General features: G+C 41.7%; 3 protein-coding genes across 3 annotated transcripts; 1 reads left to right on the top strand and 2 right to left on the bottom strand.

Annotated features, from left to right (window-relative positions):
* Positions 1-114: 114 nt before the first annotated feature.
* Positions 115-1,834, top strand: clec3ba (C-type lectin domain family 3, member Ba). Its single transcript, XM_039805010.1, has 3 exons — positions 115-461; positions 634-732; positions 972-1,834. The coding sequence occupies exons 1-3, from the start codon at positions 365-367 to the stop codon at positions 1,370-1,372; spliced, it is 597 nt and encodes a 198-aa protein (XP_039660944.1). The 5' UTR covers positions 115-364; the 3' UTR covers positions 1,373-1,834.
* Positions 1,835-2,601: 767 nt separating this feature from the next.
* cdcp1a (CUB domain containing protein 1a) lies at positions 2,602-8,703 on the bottom strand. Its single transcript, XM_039805007.1, has 6 exons — positions 8,463-8,703; positions 6,548-6,739; positions 5,877-6,248; positions 5,430-5,786; positions 4,300-4,387; positions 2,602-4,087 (listed from the first exon to the last, which is right to left on the bottom strand). Exons 1-6 carry the CDS (start codon positions 8,530-8,532, stop codon positions 3,652-3,654), a joined length of 1,515 nt encoding a protein of 504 aa, XP_039660941.1. The 5' UTR covers positions 8,533-8,703; the 3' UTR covers positions 2,602-3,651.
* A 2,288-nt stretch (positions 8,704-10,991) lies between these two features.
* LOC120561781 (transmembrane protein 158) lies at positions 10,992-12,622 on the bottom strand. Its single transcript, XM_039805008.1, has one exon. It carries the CDS (start codon positions 12,305-12,307, stop codon positions 11,606-11,608), a length of 702 nt encoding a protein of 233 aa, XP_039660942.1. The 5' UTR covers positions 12,308-12,622; the 3' UTR covers positions 10,992-11,605.
* Positions 12,623-12,850: the final 228 nt, after the last annotated feature.

Below are 12,850 nucleotides of genomic sequence, written 5' to 3'. Positions count from 1 at the left end.
CGTAAAGATGTAAATAATTAAAATTCAGTTTATGTAATAAATGTGACACCACGCACGCACAAACATACACACGCACACACACACACACACATAGACAGACAGACAGACAGACAGACCTGCTGTAATTTATAAGTAACCTACAAACATACAGAACTCAAGTCACGCTTGTCCCATAAACGTCTGTTAAACATCTGTAAAAAATTTGTTCTCTCTCACATAAGATTTCCTCATTCAACTCTGTGCCGCCACCCTGGGCGTGTAAAACAAAACAGTCACCAGCGCTCAGTGCTGTGAGGAGCTTCTTTTGTGCTGTTGCACCAAAACAGTTTCTTTGCGGTGGATTTAAAGTATTTCTCCAAGTATCATGGATGCTCGAGGAGTTTTCTTGATGTTTTGCCTTCTCCTGCTGGCATGCCGCACGTTCCAGCAGACCTCCTCAACGAAAAGAAATGGCAAGAAAGGTAGGCTATTACTGTAACTTGACATTGGAAATGAAAACAATTCCCTTACTTGTTAAATTTGTGTTGAGAATAACACCACTGAACTACTGTATTGGGAGTTCATCAATAATACTGACTGAATGCATTGTGCTTTGGAATAAATTCTTCATTTTTTGAACATTGTTTTCAACAGACTCTGCAAACAGTGCTGCGATTGAGGAGCTGAAGAAACAGATTACTGACATTGTTCAAGAGCTGAATGTGCTGAAAGAGCAGCAAGCTTTACACGCAGGTTTGTCCTGCAAAAAGTGTCATAAATACCACACAATTACATTTTTTTTAAAGAATGCGTTGCTCAGTTTATAGATCACAATAGAAGAAATGCTGTCCAACAGCTCAATAATCCATTAAAGTACCAACATGCTGTGTGTAACATAGAACAGAATTGAACAGCTTTCCAGTGATGGAGAACCAAAAATAGACAACAATAACACCTGAGCCACACTGACCTTCTCCTAATTTCCACCTAAGTTTGTCTGCGAGGCACTAAGATCCTCGGCAAGTGTTTCCTGGCTGACCCAGTGAAGAAGACCTTCCACGCCGCCAGTGATGACTGCATCGCCAAGGGAGGCAGTCTGAGCACTCCTCTGACAGGAGACGAGAACGACCAACTCTACAGCTACGTACGTCAGAGCATCAGCCCTGAGGAGCACATCTGGCTGGGCATCAATGACATGATGACCGAAGGCCAGTGGGTGGACCAATCAGGCTCCAGCGTGCGCTTCAAGAACTGGGAGACAGAGATCACCCTGCAGCCAGACGGAGGGCGCAGCCAGAACTGTGGCATCCTCTCCACCACAGCCAACGGGAAGTGGTTTGATGAGAACTGCCGAGCTCTAAAGGCTTCTGTGTGTGAGTTCAATATCGTCTGAGGGCTGCTGTCTGACATTAACATCAATCTGGGCAGAAAAACATGCATGTAAACATCAAATGCTGCTTGCAGAAAAGAATGAATCTTGTAGAGTATCAGATATGCAACGCATTGAAACATAAGTACATCATCTTTTCTTAAGCTCCCTTTTTCTTGACCAAGCCATTCAGATGTGCACTGACCTCACACAGTGGTCTGGGATACAGTATGTCATTGTATAAGCTAAACATTTTGCATACATTCAATAAACTTGTGTTCTCAAACACTTCAGCATTTTAGGTATTCATCAAGGTAAACACCACTGGATGGCTTGTCTTTGTTACATGTATTTTATGTCATCTGCTAATCAATGCAAGAACACGTTTTTACTGAAGAGCAATCATCATGAGTGCCTTTAATGAGGCACTGTCTTTATTCTGAAGTTATGCTGCTTATATTACGTTATAAAATGTTAATCAACACGTGTCCTCTCTGTTGTACTCATTGTCTTCTTGCTCACAAATTCAGTAGATATAAAATGGAATATTTGCTTATCAGAAGGAAGACATGCTTGCTTAAAAAAATGTTATGTACCAGCTCATGAAAAAGGAAGGTTTCAACCAAAAGTAATAACAAAACAAACTCTTGGTTTTAGGTTGCTGTCTTTTTTACAACAGGGCCAAATGGGTTAAAAGGGTCACACCCAGCCAAAGTTTTCCTTTCAAAATAAGACTCAAAAACACTGGACAAAAGAAATGGTGAACTTCAACAAGAAGGCCAGGACTAAGATAACGAGTACAATGAGGATGACATCGTCACCACTTTCAATAATCTACGTTCAAAGTCAGAAAGATATATATTATAAGCAGAGAGGAGGATGTGCAGGTGGAAAAGTGTGCAGGGATTATTTTCAATGGAAAATGTCAACGTTCCCTCCCATAAAAACCATGAAACCTTTTCAAATTTCCTTTTCAAAGGTTTCCTACAATAACTTATTGTGTCTCCACCCCTACCCACAATTTTTTCCATCAAGCAAACCTAGTTTCTGTATTGGCACTCTTACTTGTTTACTCACCCAAAGAAGGGTTCAGATCAACATGTGTGGATGTCTCCATTGGACGTCCACTGATGTCGGCAGCAGCATGTTAGTAGAGGGAATGTCCCTTTAGTCAATCAGACTGTAAATTGTTTATGGTTATATTTTACATGGCTTTCTAACCAAAATAACTTCATATTCAGAGAGTTTTTGCATTGTTTTACAGCGGACACTTTATTTCCTCTGAAGTGAGAACAAATTTATGGCAACTCTAAAATGTGTTCCCCTCCTGCTGTTCACTTTCTGGACGGCAGGAGGCGACATGGCTTTACATAACAAACAACACAATTTATTCTATCTTTTTCACCAGTTTGACTGTAAAACTGGAATCATATTTTAATATTCAAGTTAATATTCTGGCATGTTCATGTAGGTCAGCCCAATGTCAAAATCAAAGATAAAAAATAAAGATTTTAATATGCTGTGTTATTGCTTTCTATCCCAGTTAATGTATAACCTGTTGAATTTTAGAAAACAGTTGGTCTGTACCATGACCTGTACCATGTACCTTTTAGATTGGTTTATTGACCCACATCAAACAACTGAGTCTGTCTTTACAACTCATGAACACTCATCACACTCATCTTATGTTAAATTACATTCCTCACATAGTCTCTCTTTTAAAAACTACCCGTTATTAATATCTTAATAATTAATATATTAAATTCAGTCAACCAACACAGATACTGACAAAGATACTGTTTGGTGGTGAGCAACTTTTTGCTCACAGATTGCAATCAAGTGTATAAGGACTGGTCCTTAAAACAAATAGGGAAATATGGCCTCTGACTAGTGATTTTCATTCATCATTAAACACAAATAGAAAACAAAAACAAAAAAGTCCTTGTATGACCAGAAAAACAGATCACTTAACCAGCAGCAGACCAGTTTTGAGTATCATAAAAGTATGGGTCCAAAAAAAATACAAAAGCACAAAATTCTTTTTTCGTTGCCTAAAAGTATTGCAGGATCTCTTTATAATTGCAAGCCTGGTATAAAGAGGATGATTATGTACTGCCTTTATCTGAGATAAAACAAGGTAACAGCAGGGTTATTTTGTGCGCCTGGCTTGGGTACAAAACCACACTCAAGAGAAAAAAACAAAGGCTTCTTGCAAGGCTGGTAATCACAAAGATGCCAGGGATGAATATCTCAAAGTTCAAGTAGGTCAAAAGAAAAGCACAAAGCTGAATCCTATCTTCTCCTCAGTTCCCTCCCTCTGGCTCCAGCCGGGGCCCCAGATCCGGAGAGTGTTCCTCTTCACTTTGGTTATCAGTCTGGTAAATCTCATTGTCCACCAGGGGTTGGACGTGGCTCTTGGGCCTGATGGGAAGCGGAGGAGCCTGAAACTGCTGGTAAGCCCCGACTGGCATGTTGTCTGCACCAGCGTCTTCAGAGACCAATGGATTATGTGAGTCTGTTTGCCCTGTGAAGGGCCGGTATGTGTCAAACTCTCCGTAGACCCCTATCTCTGCCCCCTGTCTCAGCAGGTCTGTGTAGACCAGCGTGTCCTCAATGGAGGCGTACACATGGGACTCGTTGTCCTCACGTGTTTTGGGGAAGCCGTTGTGTGCTGGCAGGAAGCTGATGCCGTTTGGATTGTAGATGGACACTTCAGGATTCAGCTTCTTCTTCTTCTTCCTGTTTGGCAGGAGAGACAAGACGATGAGAGCTTTAGAGTTATATACAGCATCAAACTATCAGTTGACCCGTTAACTAAGAACATTTTAAATGAAGAGCAGTTTGAGGTTTAGTAAGACACTTCTTCTTTACTATATTACCTAAAGTAAGCAATTTAAAAAATACCAGACATTATAACACTGAAGAATAAAACATGAAGCAGTTGCACTTACCTAATCACCACACAGACCACTACCAGCACAACGGCAAAAATGACCAACAGAGCAGACACCACACTCAGGATTGTAGTCTGCAGAAAGTCTAAATGAGAGAAAACAAATACAATTCTTCATTAATACTTCCTACTGTATGCTACATTAAATTAAGTGTATAATCAATTGTAATGAAAATTTGATATTGTCTCTAAAATACTAAAATAAAAGCTTCTGAAACCTAAAGATTAACAAATATTGATTAACTTCTTATGATTCACAAAAAAAGAAGGGGGGGGGGGGGTGTAATAGTTCTGTTTCTTGGTTATATTTAGGATAGTCTATATCCACAACATTCCACTTCCGGGATTGCTCCGTTGCCGATGGAAATTCCGCCAGATTTCACTCAATTAGGCCAGATATCCATTGCCCTGGGCTTCCTTTGTGTTGGCATTCTAAACTCTGATGGATTTATGAGGACTATGGTGAACTGCTCCTCAGATCTCTGCAGGGTAAATCCAGACAGCTAGCTAGACTATCTGTCTAATCTGAGTTTTCTGTTGCACGACTAAAACAACTTTTAAGTGTACACGTTCCACCAAAACAAGTTCCTTCCCGAGGCTATTTTGCAGAGGCACTGTCGCTCCGTACGGCGCTTAGCGCGACCCATGACGACTGTGAATGGTTTAAAGAAATGCCAATAAACCAGAGCATGTTTCTCTCCCATCCCGGAATGCTATGTACACTCCCCAGACCCTCCTCCTCCGCGCTGTGGAGGAAGGTCTGGCAATGCGAGACTATATTTGGGCATATGTCAGTCATTGAACAAGAACACTCTAGACTAGAGCCATGCTAGCAAATAAGGCTGCAAATGCTAATTTAATTTAATTTAATCTTATTGGCACTGAACACAAAGTTCAGCTAAGGATGATGGGAATGCTATTACTTTGAAGTGTTTGGTCATCAACCAGAGTATTCGACAATTACACATTATTAATTTTAATTTGAGGACTAATTAAGTTGTTACAATTAATCCTGAGGAACATGAATGGGTGTCCTAGTTGAGGTATTTCAGTCTGGACCAAGATTTTTTTCTCAGTTTACACAAAACTATAATGTAATAATTGTATCCCTACAAACTGTCCTCTTACTCTTGCTCTCCTGCAGGGTGATCTTGGTGAGGACCCTGAAGTCTCCTCGTTCAGGCATACAGTTGGACATGTTGAGGTAGAAGTTATCGGAGACGGTGATCTCACTCTTGGCCTCCTCGTCCTCCCTGCGGCTGTAGTCCTCCTCTGGGCACCCGACTCTGTGCACCCTGATGTCAGTGTGGCGGTTGCTGCACTTTGGCTGGCTGAGGTTGACAAACATCAGTTGAGCCTCCATCTTCGGGGGAACAGAAACGATCCAGGAGACGGTGGAGTAAGCCTTCATTCCTATTGGCCAACCAGGAGTAGCCAAAAGGACAGGAGTGTCTCTCATTGGAGATACAGTGAATATATATCTTTCTGAATATGATTAGAAAGAAAGGAATATTAAATATCACTGAAACACATGCATTTCAAATATTTAAAGCTAAAGTTAAAGCTGCTTCTTACCCGATATCTCCTCTTTTAAAACAACATTCAGCACATGCTTGAAAGGCCCCGTTAGTGCTTTACCCCCCATGCCAGACACAGTGACAGACACCTTGGTGTGGATTTGGACATTCTGTATGGCTCCCTGATGGCAGAAGTGTCCGATAGTAGAGCCATCGTCTCCGACCACTTTGATAATGATGCTGTCGTTGCATTGCTGCCCAGGTAGGGATTGCTTGAGGGGCCCAGTGGGAGAGGTCAGCTCCACGGAACCCGACTGAGGAGGACGGAGAGTCCAGGTCACATTGCTCAGAGGGGCGGGGAGGCAGGTCGGCAAAATGGGCACCGACAAAGGGGCCGGAGTCTTCTGGCAGTCTTTGAGTTGACTACACTCTGACATAAAAGTACAGGTAGTTTGAATCAAAATGGAAATTAGCCTTCAGGAGCTACAGCCATGAAAGGGTAAGCTCACCAAAACTACAACAACAAAAAAAAGGGTTTTTGCAAGAAATAGTACCTATGAGAACTGTTAACACTGAGTTATCCAGATTAAGAGGGACACCGTTTCCATAAAGCAATGTTGACTGTTAGGATATGATATATAAATCCATTATGGAGAGTTATACAAATGATTCAAGGCTTATTTTCCAGGCCCAGGAAAGCCTGCACTTAACACTCAAATCTGGATTTACCTATGACTTTTGTGGCGGTGACTTGTAAATCTTCAGGAAGGCAGTCCAGAAAAGTCAGCTCACTGCTTGATGTGACTGTGATCTTCTCCTTCGACACTGAGTTTATTTTCATCTTGCACTCAGAGGCCGGCCTCAACTTCTTGATGTGAAGAGAAAGGCCCTCCATTTTGCTCGGATCCACTTTACACGACCCTACAGAACACAGTACAATAAGATATTAGCATTTCTTCTGTTCACCATCTTTTCTCACACTAAAGAACATAAATGCAAATGTGTGAGCATTTGCATTTCAAATCACACCAATGTCGAACAGGAAATTTAATTTTGATTTGACTGATAGAGCAGCACGTGATTCCCTGATCATTGAAGAAAGTCTTTCCCAATTGTTGCGGTCATTCTTGACCCAGCGATTAGGCCATCTCAGAGTTCCCCTAACCTCAGACCTGAGGGCGCAGATAGGCCATGCGGTCCACTCTCGGTTTTTACTTTTTACTCATCCACACTAAAGCGGTCTCAAAAAACAGGGACATTTCTGTTACACTCCTGACTAATGAAACTGCACCCTAGTTGTAACATGATAAGAAAAGTGGAAATAAAGAATTAGGAAATAAGGACTGCTTATATTTAGTAATTGCATGCCTGCTGCAACATGTAAAGGAGACATCATTCATCCTCTTAACTATTTTCTGAACAGCAAAACCTCCACCAACACTGAACTCCATGCTGCTGCTCCTGTGCCCCAAAACTGCTTTCATTTACAGATTAATAAATCGAATAGTTGATAGACAGATTTTTATCTATTTTACTTTTCAAACGTGATACATTTGCAACTTTAAAAAGATTATACGATTAGCTTTCTTTTTTCATTTCATAACATTATTTAATAAATAATTTGGCACTAACAGACTGAACAGTTTCGTGGGTTGAACTGTAGTTGGTAACTAATACTTATTTGACGTGATACTTTAAAGAAATTTTTGATTTCTTGACCACTTGGCGACAGCAGAACACGCTGTAAACACTGACATTATCACCTTATAAAGTTGATATGGCAAATATGTTAGCAAAAGGTTGCCCGATTATACATCCAGCAGACAGAAAGCAACATAAGTATCCATTTGGAGTCGAGTTCATGGCCACATGATGAATCTAATATTCACTCTCTTTTAGCTCCGTTTTTGGTCTCTACCAGCTCCTGAGGGAAATATCTGGCTCTTTAGCTGCTAAATGCTCCACTATGTTCACCAGCTAGTCTCAAACGGTGTCTGTCTGCTGTTTTCTGAGATCGTGTACAGCTGACTGAGAACGAAAACATTAGAGTTGTGGGCTTGAAAACCAAAACAGACAGAAATAGTGATTAAAAACACCAGCTGTCCAGTGCTAAATAACACAAAATAGCACAATATAATCACCGCTTACATGTCACTGAAAATCAGAATATAAAGAAGTCTTGCTAAGTAAGTTACTTCTTTTATCGTTAACAAAGTCCCACTGACCAACTGTGTTGACAGATGAGGCCTACAGCCTAGCTTCACTCCCTCTCTATGACTAATCAGGCCTGTACAAACAGAGCCATGTTCACACACAACAGCCCCTGATGTGCAGCTTGAATCAACTCTCTGTTGTTTCATATATCCTGGTTTACACTGCATTAGTTATCTTTATATATATATACACATATATACAAACAACAGTTCAGTCAACAACAAAAGCTCCACACTGACCACAGAGCCTTTTTATTATTATTTTTGTCCTCGTCTTAATCCTCCTGCCTAACTTTATTTACTCTGACCCAACTAACCAATGCACTCATTAAAGCCATTCAGGTCCCAAAAACTCTCAACATCCAACAGCCTTGAAATACTTAATAATAATGCCTTCCGTCATCATGGTTAATAATGAAGCTGTAACTTACCTGATAGTGTGACAGCGAAGGGGACGAATGTAAGAAGTAAAAGATGAAGCGTGACTCTTGATGAGGACATGCTGTGCTACAGTGAACTTCTACTTGATCCGGAGGGAAATCAGTGGAGATCTGCGCATATTTCATTGCTTCTCGTCCAGACATGCGACCTTCATGCGCCACATTTTCCTCTCGTTGACGTGAAGTTCAGCTCGTAGTTGTTGATGAGACACAACCCCCCCACTTCCTCTTTTTGTGCGTGCGTACTGCCAGGCACAGGTAATGTGAAGGCGTGGCCGAGAATCGGCCATTTTGGCAGGTAAAGCTCGTGAATGCGTTGTAACTATGGATGTATTATAAAACTGCCTGTAACATCCATGATTAAAAAATAAATAAAAATAAATCACTAGAGTTAAGTTATTTCTGCAAATTAATGTCGACAAATAATTATTTACAATTAAAAATACAATTAAAGTTTGAAAGACCAAACAAATATATAGCCTACTACTATTATATTATACTTTATTATAGCCTATAGCCCAGTGGTATACAGTACCAGTCAAAGTCAACATGAACTCGTAATAGATTCCCGTACAAATATTAAAGACATGTTTTTCTAATGTTTCTTTATCGAGATGATACACTCCACTTCAGAGTCGGATTATTACAGGCGAATATAGCCTGCTAAAAATAATGCAGAATACAACAGTCCAGCAATAAATCTTACATTATTGACGGTTAGCCTATAATGTAAAACTGTTTTAGAGAGATGTTGTTTCAACTGTATCATCCTTTTGGAGGTTTTAACTTGTGCTGCTGTTGATACTGAGAGGGGTTTCTGTTATTTTGTCCGCGCCACTTAGCCTACAACCCAAATGAAGGGAGGCTTTATTCAGGGCTGTTGTATTAGATAATAATAATAACTAGATGCACTACATTTTTCAGCTCAGCTGGATACAAACTGTTTTGTTGGTAGATCAGGCTGATGAAGTCTCTTTTGACTGGGCAACATAACATGCACTGATACCAGAAAGAGTTAAATTACCACATTTAAACTCCTTTTAAAAAATTAGAAAAGGCCAGGTTATATGTGGTGGAACTGTATGTAGTTCTGGGGGGCAAAGAAACTCATGTGTCTGAAAATGTCAACATATACACCAAAACAACCATTTGTAATAGATAACGGGTGAGTCTCCAAATCCTTATCTACACAGACCATGACTGGGTTTGGGGGAGGGCAGAGAGATGACCTAACCCTGACATATTTTACTTATGCAGATTTTACACATTTTGCAGAATGATGAGCTGTAGATTAAAATACAAAACAGTACTACATTACCTGAACCAGCTAAACAATTGAAATGCTGCTAATAATCTAACACTCTGAAAGGGGCCATTGTCAAAAGGTTTGATATTGAATTACTGGTTATGATTCCACATCTACAGTTAAGACAAAAAAAACACCCAAAAGTTAGCAAAATGTGTAATTAAAGTTCTATTAAGTAATATTGCCAGAGCTTTTTTAAAGGTCCCATGACATGGTGCTCTTTGGATGCTTTTATATAGACCTTACTGGTCACCTAATACTGTATCTGAAGTCTCTTTCCCGAAATTCAGCCTTGGTGCAGAATTACAGCCACTAGAGCCAGTCCCACAATGAACTTTCCTTAGGATGTGCCATTTCTGTGTCTGTAGCTATTGAGGAGAGAGGGGGTGCAAGGTGGAGGGTGGGTGTGTGGCCTTGACCAACTGCCACTTTGCTTGTTTGAAAGCCATGATGTCTCTCTCTCATGGGTGGGCCAAATTCTCTGGGCGGGCAAAGCAGAGAAAGGGGAGGTAACCTTCCTCCTTATAACCTCATAAGGAGCAAGATTCCAGATTGGCCCATCTGAGCTTTCATTTTCTCAAAGGCAGAGCAGGATACCCAGGACTCGGTTTACACCTATCACCATTTCTAGCCACTGGGGGACCATAGGAAGGCTGGGGGAACGCATATTAATGTTAAAAAAACTCATAAAGTGAAATTTTCATGCCATGGGACCTTTAAACATTGAGATAATAAAATATCAGTGTCAATAGCTCCTTTGTTTGGGCAGCTGCACCTCATCCATGTTACCATACGATGAACTTGATCATTTTGAAGGGTTCAGCTTGTGGTCCTATTGAATTGTTATACTGACAGGTGTTTCTATTATTTTGTCAATTTATTTAAATGAGGCTACATACCAGAAACAATAGGAACAACAGTAGCTACAGCTCAACAGCTCAACAGCACCACAAACTACATCCTCCAAAATGATCACACAACACCTCTCTAAAACATTTTCAATAAAAACGGAACATTATGACCAATTATAGAGGTAGATTTTATTGCAGGACTGTTGTGTCAGACTGCATTTAGATTTGTGTACCTAATAAACTGGCAACTGAGTGTATATTTTCCAAAGTCTTTGACAGTGTTAGCTTAAAGTCTGTTTTGAAATTTGGATCACATGCTGTGTTCACTTGAAATAACTACATTGATTTGGGCTAGAGAGCAGGTCAGAGAGAATCTGAGATATAGCCTATAATCAATTTTATTTTTCATTGAAACCGTTGGAACATGAATACAAATAAGCACGCATATTGAACTTGACATTATAAATCTATAACAATATAATTATTGAAACCCTCTCTATGTCAATCAGAAACAACATCTTTTTTCAGAACGTATGGGGGGTGGAGGCTAATACATTTACTTTGAACATAATTATAGGTTACATATGCAACGGCACACTTTAAAGTTCAGTTTTCAGTGCAAAAGTCCTAAACATGGGATAAGGCAACAACTTTCTAGAAAGATTAAAAACTATACAAACACTGTTTAAAGAGAAAAAGTTTGCACGGTTTGCGCTGACATAATCTATGGGAAGTCCTACAAGGGAATACAAAACACATTGGTGTATAGATTACTATTGGATAGTATAATCCATCATACTTTACCTTGGTTGTCCTAATGAGGAGGAGCTCTAATAAGGGTTAAAGAACACCCAAAAACTAATGCATTTGATCAAGAATGTCTCCAAAGCTCCTCGACCATTCATTCAGGTAAACAGTTGGATGGCTACAGTTATAGTATAGGCAGCACAGGCTAATTATAATAAAGATAATTTCAATTATCTCGGTCTCCTCTGCTCCATCCCATTGGGCAGAAACCCTGCAATGATCGGGACTGGCCATATGAGAGCAGCAACACTCCACACAATGATGACCAAAGTCATGAAACAAGCCACAAGTGTCGACTCGATGGGCTTTCTGTTCAGCCTCCAACTTTTGTCGCCCTTCAGCTCGTCGAGGCTGAAATCCACGCAGCAGAAAGTGACCTGATCCCCGGTCTGCTGGCCCCTCGACCTGCCCTGACCAAACCTCCGGTACCGGGACATCCCGCAGCCCACGCACAGCCGCAACTCCTGCTGACCCCCGGCGACCCCGAGGTGCTCGATGACGACAGGCGAGATCGCCCTGTTGATCGATGCGGAAAAAAAAGCCCTTCCGTGGTTGTTGGTGGTGTAGATGAGCACATCACACTGGAAGCCGAAGGTGCTGTCCCAGCGGGCCACCAGCGAGGTGGGCAGGAGTCTCTGGACGCTCACGTTGCACTGGGACAGGGTCTGCAGCGAGGAGGCGTCGGGCGAGGCTTCGCTCTCCTCCACAGACCTCTTGGAGAAGCGCACGTCCACCTCCAGATTGGCCAGGAACCTGTTGGAGGAGTTGATGGGCGGCAGGAGGAGGTCTTCGTCGCTCCAGCCTTGGCATCGCTGGAGAAGTCCGGCCACCGCGGTGAGAGCCAGCAGGAGCGTCGGAGAGTCGTTCAGCATGGCACACTAGGGCGCGTCTCTCCTGCTCGCATGGTGCTGTGGCGATCCGCAGGCGACGGACGAGGCGTGCAATGTTAGAAAATGCCACTCGCCAGTGATTTATTTTTTAATAACGCAGCTCCCGATGGAGAGATTCAATTCCCTGCCCGACTGGTGTAAATGGAAACGTCCACAGCCTGTCACACGCACGCGTCCCCCTCCCTTTGGATATTTTCCTTCTGACTTTTTCCCCAAATGTGCCCCGCAATCGCTTTACAGTGAAAGCAGGCTGAGCAGCACCGTGCGCTGCCTTCATCACAGCTTCTCTGAGCTTCTCTGAGCGTCACCCCCCCTCCCCCCCTTCTGTCACTTCAGGTGTGAGCGCTGCTGCTGAGCACAGAGACACAAAGGAGTGGTGAGGGGAGAGCCTCCAGTGCGCAGGGACAGAAGCGCCAAGTTCAACACACATCTTCCAATGAGCAATCCTCACGTAGCCTATGCTCAATGCAACTTTCTCAATGAAATGAAATTATTTGAAAACACAACCCAGTCTTATTCTCGCTG

This window comes from Perca fluviatilis, chromosome 7 (genome assembly GCF_010015445.1).
Source record: "Perca fluviatilis chromosome 7, GENO_Pfluv_1.0, whole genome shotgun sequence".
In the NCBI taxonomy this organism is placed as follows: Eukaryota; Metazoa; Chordata; class Actinopteri; order Perciformes; family Percidae; genus Perca; species Perca fluviatilis.
This window is presented reverse-complemented; position numbering and strand designations above follow the sequence as displayed.